Source organism: Grammomys surdaster, unplaced genomic scaffold (genome assembly GCF_004785775.1).
Source record: "Grammomys surdaster isolate TR1022 unplaced genomic scaffold, NIH_TR_1.0 147, whole genome shotgun sequence".
NCBI classification, from domain to species: Eukaryota; Metazoa; Chordata; class Mammalia; order Rodentia; family Muridae; genus Grammomys; species Grammomys surdaster.
The window spans coordinates 1,140,503-1,162,152 of record NW_021604605.1 but is presented as its reverse complement, the minus strand read 5'-3'; the positions used below and the strand labels follow the sequence as shown (position 1 = coordinate 1,162,152).

Here is a 21,650-nt window from a genome sequence, read left to right as displayed (position 1 = left end):
TCACTACATTGATTTACTAAGTAGAATTAGATACACAGTGTAGGTCTGAGAGCCCAGTGTTTAGTGCCATGACCAATTGCTTAAAGTGATTCACCATTTCTTGCTGGTCCGTGGCCATTTTTCTATTGCTATAGCCAGTGTACCCAATTTTATTACCTAGAGGCAGGGTATATTTTTGTTGGATTTTAAGAGTTCTTATATAAGAACTAAAAAAAAAAAATCATAGAAAATATAGTTCTCCTGTGTCTGAATCTTAAACCTACCTATTGTGAAAGTCTGTGATTTTATTGTATAGCTTTATAAACTTACACATATGTGTATGGCATAAGTATCATGAGAATTTTGAAGCATGAAAAGGGATCAGACATTTCTTTCTTTTTGTCTTTAAACCAATATCTTGGTTGACCATAATATTTTTATTTCTTTGATGTGTATTTGTATTACCTTATAAATCTACAAGTGAGAATGGTTTCTCTGACAAAAGAGAATACCGAATGCCATTTAAAATAGGAAATTAATATCAGAACTTATTTTTGAGGCACAGCTGGGGTTTTTTTAAATGCCATGAATGATACCAATAGAGAATTTAAGCATCATAGTTGACTTTAGCAAGCCACTCACACTCAGCCACAGTGCTTTGTACATTTGAGCTTAGCTACTTTGCTCAGTGTTCTGATAGGTATTTTATAGAACCAGTATGTCACTGAGAAGCCTAGCAACACTAGCTTTTTAGAACAAAACAACAAAAACAAACAAAGCATATTGAGTCTCTATGATTTCAGTGACAAACTAACAAACTGCCATGCTCTGATATTTAAACATTTCTATCTTTTGTGCCAGCTTATACCAGTGATCTATACTAAGGCACGTGGCAGTAGGTTTGAGAATGGTAGGCTATTTCTGTTAAGATAGAAAATGAGACATCATGCGGATAGTTAAGTGCTTCCTATGTGGTTCTAAAAGGCTGGGGGCATTGCAACAGCGAGGAGAGGACATTCTGTAGGTCTACTGTCAATTCACATGCTCTTTCCCAAAAGCCACAGAAAAGGATTATGGAAGAAAGCTTGTTTTTAAATATGAAGTTGATACTAGAAAAAAAATCACTTTAAACTTTTACATTAATCTTGCCAAAAGATGGGTTAGTACAAAGTAATTCATACATTCTTGTTAAATTGATATAGAATTTTGTCTAGAACAGACTGTATAGCTGTAAAACACCCACAATAAATGTAAAAACATAATTATCACATAAAGTGTATTGTCTACAGAGTTTGGTAGCAACACACAGCTAACAATTTTAGTTACTTGGGGAAGTTGAGGCTAATGGATCCTAAATTAGGGTCCAGACCAAAAAACTTAGCGGGATTCTATCTCAAAATAAAGTTTAGAAAGGGTTAGGGATGTAGCTTTGTGGTAGTGTGTTTGTCTAGCATGCTCAAGGCTCTGGGTTTAATCCTCAGTACTGAAAAGTAAAGAACAGCAACAACAAACACAAGGGATTCCATCAAGCACCATGGGAGAAAGAAATTAGGAATCCGTAACAGAAGGCTGTTTGGAGTCACCAACATCTGAGAATTACCCAGCACAATCCCAAGTCAAAGAAGAATCCAGAAAGAGGACAACGGGAAATATTTTGAGAGAAATTAAAATGAAGGTACAACATAGAAAAATTTACCAGATATAGGGAAAGCTGTGCTTCGAGGGAAGCTTAAGAGTTAGAGTCAACTACTTAAATCATGAAGATTTCACAGCCATAAATTAATCTTCCACCTGGCTTAAAGGTGGGAAAAGCCAGGTAGCTCAGCCCTTACCACAACCTCCTGGCTCAAGCAATAGAGCATAAATGTTTGCTCTCTCCTGACTGTGGCATCTAACTCTTGCAAGTGCTTGCCACTGCAATCCCAACATAGCCCAGCTAGTTAAGAAGACCAGATGTGAAGCTAAAATGAAAATACAACACTTCAACTAGCTACTGGAACATCCAGGTCCTTAAAGCAACTGGTCTTCTTTAATATTCAAATGATCAAGAGAAAGTGTTTTGGAAAATATGAAGTTGTTTTACAAATGGAACAAGCATAAATATTTATATACACAGACACACAGCACAATTATTGAAATGAGAAAAGATTAATCGTTGGAAAAAACAACAGATCTTCATGTGTCGTATTTTTTAAATTCAATACCCTTCCTAACCTTGCCCTTTTCATTTGTTTCTTGGGGCAGACTTGTTTTCATTATAACTTTGGTAACACGGGCTGCTGGGAAGCTAGCCAGGCCTCAACCTCTAGTCCTTTTTCTTTTCAGAATGGGACATGTATTTTATATCTGAAGCTTCATTTGGAAGCCATTTAGGTTATCATTTGCATAGGCTTGTTTTAATTCTAGTCCTACTGGTGTTTGTCTTTGGAAGTAGAACAGATGTGGATGGTAGGGTGGATTCGTGCATATTGAAACAGCCCTTTTCCAAGAACTGTAAATCCTCTGGTTTCTAAAACATTAGAGATGAACTGATAAACCCTTTCATGGGTACCTGGTGACCTAGTTGGCTCCATCCATATTAATTTAAATGATGCAATGGTGGTTTTTAGTTTCTCTTTCTTTAGAATGTTCCCATTTGTGTCCTTGATTGTGTTTGTTTTTCAATATGCTACACTTCTTTGTATAGTTTCAGCTGTAAGGCAGAAATAATAATAGCATATACTCTATAGCCATGTTGAGAGAGTAAAATGATCTGATTTACATAAAGTGCTTAAAATCATGCAGTAAATATTCCAAGATGTGAGGTACTGGGCTGGCAAGATGGCTCATTGTGTAAAGGTGCTTGCCACCAAGCCTGATGACTTGAGTTCAATCCCCTAGAAAAGCAGTTCTCAACATCTGGGTTGCTACCTTTTGGTAAGCTTCTATCTCTCAAAATATTTATATTACCACTTACAACAGTAGCAAAATTACAGTAGTGAAGTAGCAACAAAACAATGTTATGGCTTCGGTCACCACAACGTGAGAAGCTGTATTATAGGGTCCCAGCAGTAGGAAGGGTGAGAACCACTGGGCTAGACCTAGATAGGGGAAGGAGAGAGAACTGACTTCTGCAAATTGTCTTCTGAACTCTACATGTTTACATTCTCTCTCTCTCTCTCTCTCTCTCTCTCTCTCTCTCTCTCTCTCTCTCTCTGTCTCTCTCTTTCTCTCTCATACACAGTGAATGAATGAATGAATGTATTAAAAATTCTAAAATACTGTGACCTATTATTATTATGCTTAACCCAACATTATCTCCTTCATGTTCTGTTTGCTGACTAGCTTTAACATCTGCTCATCTTCCAAAATAGGACCACTGACTTTTTCCTTGCCTATTCTTTCTTTGCTATTTTGTCACATCTGAATAAGAAGGCCCTGTTGGTACTTCCTACTTCTACATCTTTATCTCCTCCCCCAAGAGTAGGCTTTCCGATGTGGAATCCTGGTCGATGCTCCTTTCTTATCACTTGTATTCTCTGACCACCTTTTCATCATCCAGGCACACACACAGATGCAGATTCACACACACACACACACACACACACACACACACACACACACACACTCTTATACTTTTTCACCAGCAAACCACAGTAGCACATTCAGTCTCCTGATGCTCTTCCCCTGCAATGTTATATTGTTCCTCTGTAGTGTTAATTGCAAAGGATTAGACGACCCAATTTGATCTCATCAGTGTCTTCCATGGAGAGGGATAGGAAGGAGCTAATAGGTAGATAACATACTTACTGCAAGTGTATAGGGCATGCCAATGGATCAAGGCCAAATTCACTGACAGGCCGAGGGTGGCCCTCATGATACACTCTTTAGCAACTCTTCCAGCCTTATTTCTAGCTTCCTCTGCTCCAGCTACAGCACAGAAATACCCAAACTCTTCTTCATCTCCATGCCTTTACTTATACTTGCCTGCCAGCTTTCTCCCCATTTCACCTAATTCCATATATTGTTTCAAACTCATTTTAGTTTCTGACCATTACAGTATGGTTTTGTAGCCTTTCCTTTGTGTTTATATAACCCCCTGTGCATGCTGCAATAAGTACTTGAATAGCAGTACAGTCTAATTTTCTCACTAGGTGTATGCGCCCTTTCTGTTGCAATCTTTTCTTCCCTCAGTCCCAACCATATGAAACCAGCAGGTATTGTGCCCATTCATTTTTTTTTCCGATGGTCAGGGCCATATAACGGACCCTAATTGCGCACTAATTATGAGTTAGGCCCTGGGAGTTACTTGACCTCAAGCTGTCAGGAAGAATATTAACAAAGCACTCTGCCTAGGGTGAAGCTTCCCGGGAGGGAGAGGTGCCTCTGAAGTGAATTTAAAAGATACAGAAGGGGAAATAATTATTGTCTAAGAGATCAGCCTGTGCAGAATATTAACAGTCACTTCTTATTGAAACCTATCAAAGAAAAGGCACTGGACTAAGTGCTTTATGTGTGTTACAGAGGACTTTACAAAGTTCCAGACAGGCTTGAATGACTAAAATGACAGTTTGTGAGAACTGAACTATAGGGAAGAGTAGGAGTTTTTGTGAATAGCTGGACTATAGGGCGGGGTAGGGGGTTAATGGGAGCCGGGGCTGGAGACAGTTGGAACCAGATGAGGAAGGAGAGGTTAATGTTTTTGGCTTCAGTGTTACTCATTCCTTCCTGGAATCTAGGGACAGCAAAGAGGACATCTTTTCAACTCTTAGCTGGATACTGAGAAGCTTCTAGCCTCTCCTTGAGGGAAGGCATACCAACTTTCACTCCTTAACTAAACCTGATTTCAAACTCCCTTTTTAGCAATTTGAAGCTAAAGTATGGCATCTGTAATTAGGCTTAGAAAGGGCTAGAATACAATCTGCATGACTCCACAGATATTGCCCAAATCATCTTCATTGTCCATTTCCTACAGTCTATCTTTCTTGCTCCAGCTGTCATTACAGATGAAGTGATGTGTGGGGGAGAAGTAAAGACAGAACAGAAAGAAAATAATAGAGATAAATTCATAGCTCTATAGTCTAAAAATCTGACTCAGAAAGTAGTGTCTCAGATGTAGACTAAGAATGATCACAAAATCCCTGTGCTTCTTTTCATTATGGATTGAGTCTTTCAGCATTGTGTGTCTCAGACAGGTTCAGACACGGGCAGGAACAGGGCCTGGCCATTTTTAACGTGCAGCTGCATGCATGTGTGGAAAACAGCCAGTTATCTGACCACATTGGGTAGAATCTCATTTCTTAGTTTTCTTAGTTGGTGGGGTACATGAATGTAAGTACTGGTGGGGTATGTGAGTGTGAGCAATGCATTGCCTCCCTGCACAAACAAGAAAGAAGTGTTGAACAGAAGAGTGGGTGTGTGTTCCAAATTTAACTTTCTTTCCAACCTCTACCCATATGGTTGATGGTTTAAAAAAAATGATCACCAAGCCAACAAAGTGTAATCTGATATTAGGAGTTCCAGTCTCTGTGAAACCAGAGCTAATAGCAGCACACAGGATTCATTTGTCCTAATGCCCTCTGATAGAGAGGCTAAGCTCTCCAAGTGGTCCTTGCCTCTATGCCTCTGTGAGCTGACCTATCAAGACTCTCGTCCAGATTGGGGATGGAACTGATGAGACTTCTATTGGTTAAGTGAGACTTCAGAAGGAGCCTGTCAAACTCAATAAGGAACAAAGAGCTTTGGGAAAGAACAAGTTTATGAATCTGGTTAGCAGTCTCAGAGCTAAGGAAGTTTCCAAGTCTAGGATTCCTAGAAGTCAAAGTGACTAAAAATGAGAAGCTCTTTCATTTGCTAGCATAATTTTGAAAGACCAGAACTTCTCTCCATGGTGGAAAGAGCTACTGCTTTAAGCTAAGAGGCCTGAAGGATGAAAGAAGGATGGAGCAGAGAAAATAAATCTTTCCAATGCACCTCCTCACTGCAGCGGTATGCTAGTAAATATTTAACAACTGGCTCTCAAAACAAGAAGTATGCATGTCCTTTTATTTTAGGTTTTACTGCAATAAAGGATGTGCAGCATATGATTTATAGATAAAATATATACTATATGATAATAAATTTCATATAGGGAATGGTTTTTTTACAGAATGCTTTCATTGTTCTTTCCTTCTTCCAGAAGTTTACAGCTATAAAGTACATTGCAACTGATTAACAAATACAATACGGCTTCTACAGGAATATACTACAGTTGCTATACTGGTTTACATTAAGGAAACTCTCGGAAGTGAAGAAACAAAGTATCAGTGGGACTTTACTACATCAGTGACCAGAGTGAGATATTTACTGTTAGATAATAGTTTTCAAATTTTAGGAGAATATTCCCTCAAATGGTGTGCATGTGATGGCTACACCTAGAACACAATTAGAAGTTACACCACTCACATGTCCCCTGTCACTCTCTTAAGTCTAAATTCTAGGTAATCAACACAACAATAACTCAAGCCCTGACTTACTGTGCTTGCTGACTTCTAAAGGAGTAACTAATTCCATCTCGGGTACCATCAAGCTATAAATATGCTGGCCCTTGATGCAGACTGGAAAAAGCATATTTCTGCCTCACAGATACAATGGACACAGTGTAATTAAGCATAGGATGATTTTGGAGAATCACTCTTCTTTGAATAGAATTTATTTTATTTCAGATTTATAATGTTTGCTCTCTGTTAATAATGGGTATAGCTAACAACTGGCTCATAGAAATTCTGAAAATGTAACAATTGGCTTTTATGATATATGCCACACTACTCAAGGAGACCCCTGCCTTCATCTGATTCAGACTGCTTTTGAGTAGATCCCACCAAGGAAAGGAGGAATGCCAAGCAGACATACACACAGGACGAGCTACTTTTCCCTGCTCAAAGTGCACTCTGCTACTCTGCTCTTTATTGCTGATCTGTAAGAAGATAACAGAAACTGAAAGTCAGCACTTAAACTTTTATAACATCTCGACAGATACTTTGGTCTGCTGAATCTCTTAATTAAAAATTGTGGTTTATCTTTGGCGGGCCTCTTTGTTATTTCCTTTTTCTAGTAATGTATCTTTATTATATTCTACAAAAGTATTGGTCCATGATTGCTTTGGTAGAGGAATTTCTGGATCATAGATTACTTGAGACACACTACTTTATTCTCTGTGAACAAAAGCACATTGGAGGGCAGCGTAGGAAATGAGCGTGAACCAGATAACCTAGATCTTAATAATTTAGCCATTTAGGCTAATTGCTTGATGCTGGGGCAGAGGGGGCTCTATTCCGAGTCTGCCTTCTAACACAATGGCAGGAAGGCCACAAGAGTGTAGATAATCAGGAAGAAATAAGATCTATTGTCTAATAGAAGAAAGACAACTCCAAAGGCTGTGAGTGACAGAGGATGATGAAAGGATTCTCTGGTAAAATCTGTGCCATTCTTAAGGAGCCATTTGCTTAGAAAAATAGTTACAGAAAATTGTAATTGGTGACATGTGCTCCAATACAAATAACCAGAGATTCTGCTCTCTATTCTTCTTTCCTTCAAAGCTGAAAAGCTATTTTGTTCTACCATCATTTTCTTTTGCTCTACTTACATACAACCATGCCACGTCAGAGCTTTTCAATGTCTTGGAAATGGAGGTTTGATAGAAGTATTAATCCACACTCACTTTATGCCCATTAGACTAATCTTTCAAATATATTTTGTTTAATGAATACTACCCACACACCCCTATAGTCAGGAGCTGATTGTTTCCTACTGCAAGTCACTCATTCCATGGAGGAATTGCCAAAAGGGTAGGAAAGTTCATCCTTTCATCAGTCAAAGTACGACTCCTTATGAATCCCATGCTTTGCTTCCAGTTCTACACTCATCTTCCATGTGTCTGACCACTAGACCAGAGATGATGTCTGCATCTCCCCAGTCCTCATCTTGTGTAGACCGAACACTGATCCTTAATTCTACTGTCTTCCCATTGTCACTGCTTAAATTCTTTCTTGTACTTCCCACCCTTCTCTTGATGCTCTTTGGTTAAAGATGCTGACTTAGTGCCTGTCCTGACTTGCCTACTTGACTGAATCCCTACTCCTTTTGAGAGTAGAACAGGGATCTCTTATCCCAGTCCTTACAAGTCCAGCTAAGGGAAGCTAGAGGAGCCCTGGAAGGAGGAGTCAGTTCATAAGACTGTGAGAGTGGGGACACTTTGATACCCTGCCAAATATGCGTTGAAAGCAAGTAGATGTGAAAACTAAATATTGCACACAGGGTTTGGGATGTGGCTCAGTGACAAGGTGCTTACTTAGCAAACATGAAGTCCTCAGGACTGTAAAAAAAAGTCATACTAGCACTGCACATGAATAATTAAAATATCTATTTATTTTGTGATACTGGGGATAAAACCCAGGGCTTCCCACATGGTAGGTAAGCATTCTAGCAGTAAGTTTTCTGCCTCTATCCTGAAATGTTTATTGGACACTTATTAAATAACACCTATTAAGCAGGTATGTGTGTGTATGTGGGGAGTGGGGGTGGTGAGCTTAGTGACTAACAGCTGAGTCCTTAGGGTAAAAATGGGGGCAGAGGACCCAGCATAAACAGACTTTCCTAATTTATAACTCATTGATGGACCTGATCAGCAATATAATTACCAAGTAAATAAAAGTGGAGTAGACGCTTTCCTCCAAATTCTGGTGTCTGGGATAGTCTGTGAGCAGGAGAAAATCTCATTAGCACCTTGAGGATAAAAAGTGTAGATATAGGATGAAAAAGACATGCTTGAAACTCTCTCAGGAGCTCATGGATACTTGGGCAAATCACTTTACTCGGAAAGCCATCCTGAAGGTGCTAATGAGATTTCCCCTTGCTCTCACACACAGGCTGCCTGCAGATACTCACATTTGTAGGGCAACCTCCACTCTGTTTTAAGTACTTGGTAATTATATCACTGCTTAAGTCCACCCACAAGTTACAAATGAAGAGAGTCTATGCTAGAACTCCTGTACTTACCTTAAAGGCTTAAAATCATCCATGTACATTAGCATTTTTTAAAATAAAAAATAAAAATCAGTATATTTGGAAATTATCAGAACTACGAATTTAAAAAACAAACAAACAAACCTGAACATGGTGGTTCACATTTTTAAGCCCAGCCCTTGAGAGGCTGAGGCACAGAGGACTATCATAGGCTTGAGGTGAGTCTAGGCTACAGTATATAACTGTGTCTAAAAACAAAACAAAGCAAAACAAGACAACAATGACCACGCCAACAAACCAACCAAAAGAACTCCATAAAATTAGAAAAAAATCTAAGTTGAGAAAAATTCAAAGATCACGTTGTCAGATCTCCATCATTTTTCAGGGAAATTTCCAACAGCAGCATTGATTTAAGTAGAAACCCACATCGTTCTCTCTGATATCTTCTCCAACAGGCAAGACCATCCCATTTGATGGCACTCCAACTCATTGTCCCAGACCCCTTGAGGATATTAGCCCAAAGGAATCTCTTCCCTTCTGCTTGCCAGCACAGATAGAAGCTTTGACATTGCCACTTTCTGCCTAGTTCTTCCTCTATTTATCTACAAGCTGAGGACTGTCCCTGGCTCTCCCCTTCCTTTCTATCTATACTTACAAAGTTTAGTTGAGGCTGGCACTGAGTTGGTTAGCATTGTTCGCCTCCTCCCCAAGAGGAAACTGATTACACCCTAAGTAGCCAAATTCATAATTAATATTTTTAGTTAAAATATGATTACAAAATGTAATAATCTTAAGTTGTTCATATTAACCATAATATTATAAATAATTATCCTTGATGCTGGGATGTGGTGGCACACATCTTTAATCCCAGCACTCAGGAGGCAGAGGCAGGCAGATTTCTGAGTTCAAGGCCAGCCTGGTCTACAGAGTGAGTTCCAGGACAGCCAGGGCTGATACAGAGAGAAAGCCTGTCTCAAAAACCCAAACCAAACAACCAACCAAAACAAAACCACAAAAAACAAATAAACAAACAAACCCCCCACAATTTCCCTGGATATTAAGGCATCATACCCCAAGGGTCCTATGGTGAGGTATCACAAGGTAGAGACCTGGAAAATCAAATGTCAGAATAATCTCATCCAAAATGACAAACTCCGGAAAATACATCAAACTGTGGTAACTTTATAAAAAGATTTCTACTTTTCTTCTTCTCCTCATCTATCACCAGCTTACCTTTGGTAACACCCTAGTCAACACTAAGACATTTGGAAGACTCCTTTCTTGGTATATGTTTCAATTGGCAGGTAGTATCACTGCTAAAGCTCACATCTAAGTCCTTCCTTGTAAGCCGGAGAAGCTGCACAAAGCTCTTAGGGAGAGTTGAGATTGGTTGCCTTGTCAATCTATTAGCAAGAAGCACCTCGTCTGTGTGTGGGAAGAGTGTTATTACAGTGATATTTGCTTCCTTCGGCTTCCCCAAGGTATTAACTCCCTAAAAGCAAAGACCTAGACATGAAAGCAGGCAGCTTGTAGCAAAGAACAAGGTATAATGGAAAGCATCAAGGGCCCTTTCTTGACCCTCCCCAACAAGCTGTCCACCCCTGCCCTTACTGCCCTACTCCCAAAGAAAACAAACCATAACTAGCTGTGATTCTTTCAAGATGTAGTAGGTAACCTACTACTGTGGTTATTTGCACAACTCAGCAGACATAGTTGTCATTGTTCAAATACTTTCTTACTTTAGACCACCCTGGGTTAAAAACAATGTAAAGAGTAACTGAATGCTCCCTTTTGAGGAATGGAGAAGAGAATACAAGTATAATGAATATTACTGGACAGAACATTTGGACCTTTTTCATTTTAGTTGAAGCCTTTTGCAAATAAAAAATTATTTAGAACCCAATGGTACTAAATGATAGTCATATTAGTTAATATGGGCACTCTGCTTTATAATTTTATAAATATGTTTCTATCCACCTTCACATGTGTTTCAGCAACTAGTGAGCTGGGCAGGCATGTAATCAGCACTTTCACAAATGCTGGTAACATGCCTGAAGTTTTTTGGAGCTAAGGGACGCTGTCTAAAAGTTACCACATTGGGAAATACATAGCAGGTCCAGTTTCCTTGATTCTGTGGATTACATGATATTTTTAATGTTTGAAGCTTCAATGTCCTATGTATTGAGAATGTTCTCATACTCATTAGATAGGATTCACTTCCTAGTAGATAGATTGACTCCTTTTGCATTGAAGCCATGTATTCAAAGGGACTAATACCCTAATGAATATAAGATCTTGCCTGAGAGTTCCAAACATGGATTACTTAGCAAGAACCAACCTGTAACTTAAGTGTAAAAGCTCTGTAGGGTTTGTTTCCAAAGAGTACAGAGGAATTAAAACTAGGTTGGTCAAACTGCGGAATCCATTTTGGAAAACTACTGTAGTTTATGACTGAATTTGTCGCCAACTGGTCAATGTAGATAGATATATCGCACTGGACTCAACATGCCGCCCATTAAAACAACAATCCGGGCTGTTCATTCATCCAAAAGCTCTCTGTCTGCAGATGTCACCTGGGATAAAAGGCCTATCATAAAGTTCATTCGCTGGTTTTATCCCTTTCACAAGTCCAACCCATCAATGAATTTCTTAATACATAGTGCTTACCAGTTCACATTTGTGAGGATTTGAGTTGACAGTTTAGAAGAATACATCATTGAAATGTCCATCCCTTTATTATGCTCAAGCTTGTTGGTTGTACTTGATCATTAAGAAAAAAAAAAAGCACGGAAGAGAGGCCAAGTGTGATGGCACATGCCTGTAATCTTGTCATTTGGGAAGTAGATACAGAAAAATCAGAAATTCAAGGCAATTCTAGGCTACATAGTAAGTTGAAGACCAATCAGAGGTACATGAGACCTTATCTCAAGAAAAAAAAAATAGAAGTTAAAAAAAAAGCAAGTGGCTTTAAAATAGTTCCTAATCAATATTTATTTAAAGTTGTCATTTTACCTTTCAAACATAAACTAATTGCAGAGAAAGAATACTTGATATGGAACTATTGGTTCTACGGTTGATGAATCCTATAGCTATTTCTACAAGACTACTAGGAGGAGGTGAGCTAACAAGATCAGCTCACTACCTAACCCCAACAGAGAAAAATGATAAAACGGACCTGCATTGGCCTAGGTTTCATCTTCAAACTCATCTAGCTAATGAACAAAGAACAGGTTTCATTTGCAGTCCCCACATGAATATCCGAGAGACAGAGCAAGCATTTTTTATTAGAAGAAATATGTGTGGACACAAAGTACTGCATTGGTTTTAATACTGTTTAAAGCTTTGAAGTCAAGTTGAATAGGAAGAGGTCAGTATATATAGCTGCAGGCTAGTTGCTTGATTTTAATGGTCTATCATGTGTTTTGAATAAACAAACAAGAAGCCAGTTCTTTATTTTCAGACAAATTTTCTTTCATGTGGCCCAGCCTGGTCTCAAACTTGCTATATAGCCTGTGTAGTAGAAAATAACCCTGAATTTCTGATCATGTCTCCACCTCCCAAGTGACAGGATGCTATGAGTTTATTACTATTTCTAAGGCAGTGCTGGTTTACATCCATAGGCTCTTTGAGATCCTATCAGCATCCACAGAAACAAACAAACAAAACAAACAGCACCCTTCACAGCAGGCATCTGGTTTTAAGTGTTGGAGTATTGGGGACTGAGCCCTATGTTCTACATGTATCTTTTGTTTTAAGATACACAATGCTCTATAATAAGACCTAATGTTAGCCCCATTCTCAGATGTGGAAGCAGAAGAGGAGAGAAGTACATGAGTGGTGTGATTTGAAAGCTCAAGTGCCCTCCAAACTCAATTCCCCATACAGCAGTATTGTGGTAGTGGTAGTGGTGTTGGCAGGGGATAAGGATGTGTGAGCTCTGCTTCTATGCAGCAGCAGATTAATTCTTTACAACAGGACTGGGAGTGAGGGAGAACACTAAACTTGCTCATTTTTGCCCTTCCATCTCTTCTACCAGGTGAGGAATCAGCATTTGCATCTTCTGCCATTTAAGAAGGCATCAAGAAGGACTCTGGCAGATGCCAGATGATGATGCTTTGATGTTAGACTTCCTAGCCGCCAGAACTGTGAGAAATTAATTGCTGTTCTTTATAAATCACCCAGTCTAAAGTATTTGTTAACAGCAGCATAAATAGACTAAGACACTCATCAAGAGGAAAACATACTACACTTGGTAAACCATAGGTAAAGATGTAACTGTGGGTGAGATATTGCTTTACAGCCATCTCACCAAATAAATTAAGGCAACAATCAGAAAAGAGTAGAAACTCTGAAAATTGCTATTTTTAATATAGAAATAAGAATTGCAGTGCATTGGGCTTGGTGATCCATGTCTACAATCCCAGCTGAAGCAGGAGAATTTGGGGCAGTTTAAGGCTACCTTGGGGTATGCTGTAAAACTCTTTCTCAACCCCCCTAAACCAAATAAACCATCAAAACATCAATCACAAGCCCATCCCATAACAAAATAAAATCTGCAAAACACTGAAAGAAAAAATTGGAATAAAAGAAGGAAAGGATGGAGGCAGAAGCATTAAAAAAAAAGAAGCCTTTAACAAAATTTAGAATGAGTTTTAAAAGTGAATATACCCCAGAAAGCTTGGACACACATAAAATCTTAGTAATATCCTGTTAAGCAAGTGTGCTGATGGCTAGGTGCAGGTAATTTTTTGTAAGAAGGCTGAGTTTCCTGATTGAAAATGTCAGAGTGGTTAGAATAGGGGCAATATATCACAGAAGAGAACAGAGAACCTGCTAGTTAGATGGAAACACATACAAAGCTATCCCCCAAAGACTCTTGTAAGTGTCTTGGCAGGAACCACAGCCAAAGAAATGATCACAGACTGTTGGCAGTAGACAAGTCTGTAAGAATTGTTTAGGCATTGTCTTTATGTTACAGATGTAGAAATTGACTCCTAAACAGTGAAAGGGACTTTCATTAGGACACATGGGAGTTAGAAACACAGCCCAAGAATAGAACTGTATTACATGCAGTATATCAAAAGAAAGGAAGAAGCGAGCCAGGAAATCCAGCCAATAGGATCACTCACTGGTTATGATGTAAAAGGTCTGTTCAGGGACAAACGGAAAATGCAAGAGAACTGAACAGACTCTAAGCCATGCTCTTTATTCCCAAGTTGCCTTCTGGAGGAGGCAATTTGCAGTACTAAATGAAATGGTAAATGCACATCATGTTCCAAGTCAAGTTGACTAAATAAATGGATGAAGATGAATCACCAGGACCACATGGCATCCACCCAGATTTTTGACGAAATTATATAACAGCTAACCAATGTGTATAGCCTGTTGTTCTAAATAGCTATTGTGCCTTGAGCGTGACAGATTGGCAGTGAGTTTCTTCTCCACAAGAAGTGTTTTAAAGGAGACCCAAGGAACCACAGGCTGGTAGAATCACTGATCAGGGTAGGCACATGTACTGCTTTAGAAGCAGGGCATCATTTTCCCTGTAAATTCAATTAACTACCTTCTGCATAGTATTTTATTGTTTACAAAGCCCTTAAGGTTAACCATGCCTTATAAACTTACTAGAATTCTTTTGAGAGGATCAATGTACATGTAAATAATGGGAAACCACGGATACAATATTGCCAAGCACTACCTACAAAAGTTAGGTCACCTTGGAATTATAGAACATTTTTTAAAATGGATAGAGACAAGGCTTCCAGGCAGGAAAACCTGAGTTGAAACGAGCAGTTCTGTGAGCTCAGGACAAATGCTGGGACTAGTTAACATTTTGGTGAGTTATCTGGAAAATTTGTATACTGTGTATGGTCACAAGAGTTTCTAGACACAGGTTAGGGGCTTAGGACCCAAAGTGCTTCAGGTTTTGACGTTTTTTGTTTGTTTGTTTGTTTTAGATTATAGGATTTCTTTGTGGTCTTTACTGGTTGAACATCTCTAATCTAAATATTTGACACCATTTGAGCATCATGTTGACTCTCAGAAGGTTTGAATTTTATCATGTTTTAGATTTGGGACTTTCAGACAAAGTATGTTTAATGTGTAGCATAATACATAACTCATTTTCATATTTTCAGGGATACACTGAGGAGCAAAGAAAACATTTGAGTAGATTTGTTCGACAGTAGTACTCTCTAAAACCAGACTGCCTGGATATCAGTCCTGAATCTGCCTTCATGGAACCAGGAAATCACTCTAGAGTATCTCTTGAAAGCACTGGCAGAGCTTATTTCAATAATTCAGATAACTATTTTCCATATATCCATTGGTTTTAAAAGATTTTAGGAGGGAAGCTAACAATTATGGAGTACCTAGTGGTCCATGTTGTCAACTGTTCCCTTGATATGTTCCTGCAATAGAGCCATGAAGTTAGGGTATGATCCCCATTTGATGAGTGAAGAGTTGGAGTATTAGAAAGGAAGTGATAAAACTTCAGGAATTTTTTTCTAAGTCATACTAATATGTAGGAAGAAGTCAAATATAAGCTTGCTCTGTAGCAAAACAACTTTCTTGTCCCTGAACCTTATGTGAAATGAACTGTGGGGGGTCAGGTATGATTTAAGAAGGAATAAAAGAGGCTTATCTTTATAGACATAAACATGGGCACTGGTATGAGGATAGAAAGCAGCACAGGATGTTTATGGGGTTCATGGGGCACGAATACAGCTTTTAAAGCTGAAGTAAAGGGTGTATATGTGGCTAATGGTAGAAACTATGGCCAGAAGGTTAGTTAGGGCTAGACTACAAGTCTCTTAGAATTCTGTGGAGGATCAGAGCTTTATCTTCAAAGCTATAGGGAAAGGATGAAGGCAGCTGAGCTAGGGAGAGTATAAGATGCTTCAGAAAGATTAACATGTCATCTGTGCATGATGAATTGTGGGGATCCTCTGCCTGGGTCTGTAATTCTTTGTTTGCTAATTTGTTCACCTAAGGCTCACAATATTCCTGTCTTAGCCTGGAATTCTTTAGGACACTTAGAATTTGATTGCAATATCCTATGCAGGAGGATGGGAGGAGGGAATGAGAGGAAGCAGTGACAGAAACAGAAAAAGTAACAAAGAAAGAATCAACATGGATTCAGTGAGCAACTGCATATGAGGAACAAGGAAGAAAAAAGAACCAAAGATGACATTAGGTTAAGGCTCAGCGACCAAGAGGAGTGTGGTGGCATTTGGAAAAGAGAGGTTATTGGAGAACCAGTAAAAGGTAGTCATTTCATAAACTTGATATCTGACACATAAAATTGGGGATAATGGTGAGAAAGTCAGATATAAAACATTAGTGACCCAATAGAAGTGTAGTCTGGTAACTTAGGAGAACGGTTGATATTGATAATGATTTTATGTCATCTCTACAGTAGCAAAAAGAAGAAGAAAAAGAAGAAGGAAGAGGAGGAGGAGGAAGAAGAGGAGGAGGAGAAAGAGGGGGAGAAAGAGGAGGAGGAGGAGGAGGAGGAGAAGGAGAAGAAGAAGAAGAAGAAGAAGAAGAAGAAGAAGAAGAAGAAGAAGAAGAAGAAGAAGAAGAAGAGGAAGAAACTTAAATGTCTATAGAAGATGGATAAATATTACAAGTGTGTGTGTGTGTGTGTGTGTGTGTGTGTGTGTGTGTGTGCACGCCTGCACTAGGGGTGTTGGAGGCAGGAGGATCAGCAATTCAAGGCCACTCTCAGGTAAGTTTGGGGTTATCCTAGGATGTTGACTCAAAAAACAAAATACAATCCAAGAAATGGAGGAGGAAGAAATCATGCCACCATACCCTACCCATAAAAGGAGCTTGAGAACATTATATTAAAAGAATCAGAGACGGGCATTCAGTGTACAATTCTACTTTATATGAATTATGAAGCAGTGAAACTCAGAAGCCTCAAAGGAAAACGCCGTTTTCCAGGGCTGGTGAGTATCTGGGGAAAATGAAGAGGTGCTGCTCAGTGGTCATAACTGCTTTAGGCATGCAAGATGGAAAATGGACATCTGCTCCGGACAAAATTGGATCTAATTAATGATGCTTACAGTACACATAAAATTTTGTTAAGAGGCAAGATTTCAATGAAATAGAATTGATTCCAAGAAAACATTAAAGAGGGAGAGTGGATGCGATGTGGGTGTTCTCTGTAGAGAAGAGGGAAGAAGAAGAGGCTTAAAATGAGACCTCTGGCTGGCAACCGGCTTTTAGGGCCGGATGAGACTAGATAGCAGTTAGTTAAGGGAATGAGGCTATGAGAGAAACGGGAGGCCCGGGACAATAGAGTTTCAGACAGAAGCAATGTGTTGAGGAGGAAAAGGCTTGGTAGTGAAAGTCCATTTATCCCATGTAGAGAAATCTCAGTCCTTCTCTGGGCCCAGTTTTTTTTTTTTTTAAAGGAAGGATTTATAATGGAAGAATGCATGTCAACATGAAAGGACTTAGAAACTCTGGGATACAACAAATATGAGGAGATTCGTTGTTGTTGTTGTTGCATCTCCTTATTGACTCCAGCATCCCTGATATTTCTCTTTTCTATTGCTATTGTTTTATCTTGCAATACAGTGGTATGTTGTAACTGTACCAGACTGCTTTGAGAAAAGAAAATAGACATGTTGTTTGAAGGAGAGGCTAGCCCATAGCTCTTCCTTTAAAGTTGTTTCATTGTTGATGTGCTTCCTTTTTTGTGGTTTTAGGGATTAAACCTAGTATCTCACACAGGAGATGCAAATACTGTACCCCACTACAACCCCAAGATTAACTGTAGGTTTGCACAAGATTCCCAAGGCAGCATTTCTTTGTGTAACCAAGGAGGCCTAAGGACAGCTCCAATGGGAAAACAGAACAAACTGATCAGCTCAATTCACTTTTAGACAATGCCTTTCTGATCTACCAAGAGTCAGAGATGAGGGCTTGGGGTGGGAATCCTCCTGAAAGCTTCACCTTTTGAGAGTATCAACTTTCCTAAAAGAGTTCATGGCATTGTGTGCTGCAAGGATTTTAGCAGCAGTCTAGAAAGCAATGGAGTTTTTAGTCTCTGAGAGCATCAGCATTTTCAGCCAATTACCTGCGAGGAAGCGCAGTTGATTCTTCACTTTCATCATTCCGTCACCAGAGCTTCCAATGCACTCATCTTCATCATCACCGCAGTCTCCACTTTCAAGTCCTTCCTCATCCAGGCTTTTATCCAGAACTTTACCCTTGGGCACAGACATGGTTCTCAGGAGCTGAAAGAGAATAATAATAGGTCTGTAGAAACTCTCCTTTATTTTTCTGGTAGGGTTCGAAGAATGCGTTACCACAAAGTATACATCTTTTAACAACTGTTTTCAATGGGCTGTACATAGTAGCATACACTAATAGCATCAACTATGAGGGAGGTTGAAGCAGAAAAATTGCTTGGGTCCAGAGCTCGACACCAGTTTGTGTAACACAGCAAGATTCCATTAAAAATCATCTTCAAATTTAACTATATGTAAAATGGTTATACATGTTAGAGCATGGAGGAAAGTCTCTGGGCATACCTGTGAAGGATTTTCTAGATTAGGTTAGTAGAAGTAGAAAGATCTATCCTAACTGTGGAGGCCACCATCCCATGGTTGGAGTCCTAGACTGTATAAAAAGGAGACAGCAAGCTGAGAACTCCCATTTGTGCTTTGGGACTGTGGATACAGTGTGGCCAGCTGCCTCATGCTCTTGCCAACTCTTGAAAGCTAGGGTTTTATCATTAGCAATAAATATGAGTAGTTATTTTCCTCCTGCTGACAGTCTCTCTCTGTTCCTTTTCAAGACAATGATATATAGAGTTCCTTGAAATGTACATTGGTATACAGTGGAAGCATATTTTGTGTACCTCCCATTTCATAACCCAAACTATTATGGGATTCAAAAACACAAACAATGAAAGGGGGATAAATTTAGTTCCCATCACTAATCTCCCAAGAGTCTCCTTGAGATGCACACTGGCATATAGCTGAAGTATAAATACTTTGTGTACTTTCAGTTCATACCCCAAACTACTAAGTAATTGCAATTAAGGGTTAAGGTTTAATAAATTCAGTAATTTCCACAACTCCTTAGGTGACTGCCACTTATTTTCCTCCAAATGTACGTAATGATGATTATGGTGACAACTGCATTTCAGTGTCACTGCTTTTATTTATATAGTGGTGCCAACAGTGGTGCCAACAGTCTCCCTAATCAGTGCTTTGGCAAATATCAACACAGTAAAAACAACAAATAAATTTTTAGTATTGCTGTGAAAGTAGTGTCGATCTTGTGGCCCTCTGGAGTTCAGGGACTTCCAGAGTCCATAGACCATTCTTTGAGAATGGTGAGTCTATGCTATAACAAACATCGCTATAGTTTAACTAAAACTTCAGATCCATCCTTAACCATTATTTCATATGGGAAAATTGCTTTTGACATAAGCATTTCATGTTAATTTTCAAGAATGCATCCTTTGTGTATAACACGGACTGTTTGCATTAGAATTTTTTTACATGAGGAGATTTTGTGGTTAGGTATATATTAGTGAACTTGCTATTTTTTAAGCACATCTCACATTTGAGCTTTTTATTAATACCTTCAGTAAACATTAACTGAGAACATACTATGAGCTGTTGTTCATTTCTGTCTATTGAAAGGCTGCCAGGTTTTCAAGCCAAGTTCAAGTGCCATGTCCTTAATAAAGCCTTCTTGGCAGATGATCATTTTAATTCTCCTCCTCTATCTCCCACGGGTGTTGCTTTTATCTCTACCCCCTAAACGGCAGTTTCTATATATAATCTGGCATTACTTATGTGTATTTATGATTTTCTCCACTACTACACTGGAGCTGCTAGGGTCTTTATCTTATGTGTTTTTGAACCCCGCAGCACTTAAGGAACTATCTAGCATATAGTAGACACTCAGTAAATGTGTTATTGAGTGGAAGCAAAATGAAGTAGCATGACAGACCTTTCAAGTTACTTCCATAACCAAATAGAAAAGGAAAAAAACAACCTCAAAGCCAGGGTTAATTGTAGAAGAACTTAGAAATGGATAGCAAAACCCTCTTTTAAAAAACTATTTATTTTTATTTTTTGTATATACATGTGTATATGTGTGTCACGTGCATGCTTGGTGCCTGCAAAGGCCAGTAGATGGTTTCTGATATCCTAGAATTGGAGTTATAGTGCTGTGAGCCATTGTGTTGGTGTTGAGAACTGGATCTGGATCCTCTGAAACAGTAACAAGTACTCTTACCAAATGAGCCATTTCTCCAGCCCAGCTGAAACTCTTTTGGATGACCCTGGTTAAGACCAGTAGCTTATTTTGAGAGACAATTTCTGACCCTTCAGAAATGTTTCCAGTATTACTGGATAGTTCTGTTAAAATAAGGTGAGACTTGAAAGAAAAAAGGCCTTAAAATTTTGCCAAGGAGGTAGCACTTTAGGTCTTAAATTATGTTCATTTTGGAGAGAATGAACAGCTTGGGAAGGAGACTGTGGTGGGTTTCCTAGAAATTTTACATGGACAGCTACTGAGGAGTCTAGTCCTCACACACCAACAAAACAAATTCAAACCAGGAAAACTATTGTTTTTTGAAGAGAATGAAGAAGAGGGTTGAAAGAAAGACAATAGGTCTGAGGAAGAATTGCCAATAAATGGATATAGATTTAATGCAGCTTTGATTTTAGCTCAGAAATCCAATCAGCTAATTCCATTTCACAATATGGTCCTTTTGTTCTCTCACTATTTACAATGTCTTTCAGACTTAACATTTACTTTATAAAAAAGAAGATTGGGAGAGACCGGTACATAAGCACAAGTAACACAAAGGGCTTAATGTTGTCGATGAACTGTCATTTGCAAAGGATAGTATCCTGTCAGCTTTTAAAAATAAGCCCTTGGCTCAGAATAGTGATTACCAACATCAAATATTATTAAAACACAAATCTGACTGTTTCATCCACTGTCCACACAGCTAGGCTCTAAACCTGAAGCATCTGCCATATGGATTCACATATGCAGAGTGGAAAAGACCATTCACAACCCAGCATTGTCTACAGCTGCTATCCTCTGTTTGAACTACTGTTAAAGTTGGTTAAGCATATTGTAAATATATATTTATGCATTGGATTTGACAAAAAGTCTTGCTATGTATCCCAGATTTGGACTCAAACTTGGGATTCTCCTACTTCGATCTCTGGAATGCTAAGACTATAGGCATATGCCACCATATCTAAGCCTTGATTTTATTTTAGAATCTTTTTTTACTGTGTAAAGTACCATGTTCTGTTTTTCATCTATCTTTTTTCTTTGTCTTCTAAGACATAGTCTTACAACATAGCCCAGGTTGGCCTTGATCTCATAATCTTTTTTGCTTCAGTCTAGGTCTCTGCCATGTATCACACTACTGGCAGGGTTTGAGTCTTAATTATCACCCCCCCCCCCGCCATGTCCATATAGTAAAGGTTTAGTCTCCAGAAAAATGGCCTTATTGGGAGAGAACAGAACCTTAAGGAAGGAGGTGGGGCCTAGTGAAAAGAAGTTAGGTCACTGGGCCTTTGAAGAGGACATCGGGTTCTAAGCCTGTTCGGAACCTCCTTCCTGGCTTCCATGAAGTGGGTGAGGCAGCCCCTCTACAATGTACTCACTTCCATGCTGTTCTGCTTCTCCACGGG

At 39.0% G+C, this 21,650-nt stretch overlaps 1 protein-coding gene across 1 annotated transcript in view; it reads right to left on the bottom strand.

Moving 5' to 3' along the window:
- Positions 1-21,650, bottom strand: part of Gpc3 (glypican 3) — a 340,192-nt gene that overhangs the window by 28,135 nt on the left and 290,407 nt on the right. Inside the window, exon 7 of the mRNA XM_028764986.1 lies at positions 18,050-18,209. Within this exon, the coding sequence (XP_028620819.1) occupies positions 18,050-18,209 (160 nt within the window). The remainder of the gene's footprint in view (positions 1-18,049; positions 18,210-21,650) is intronic.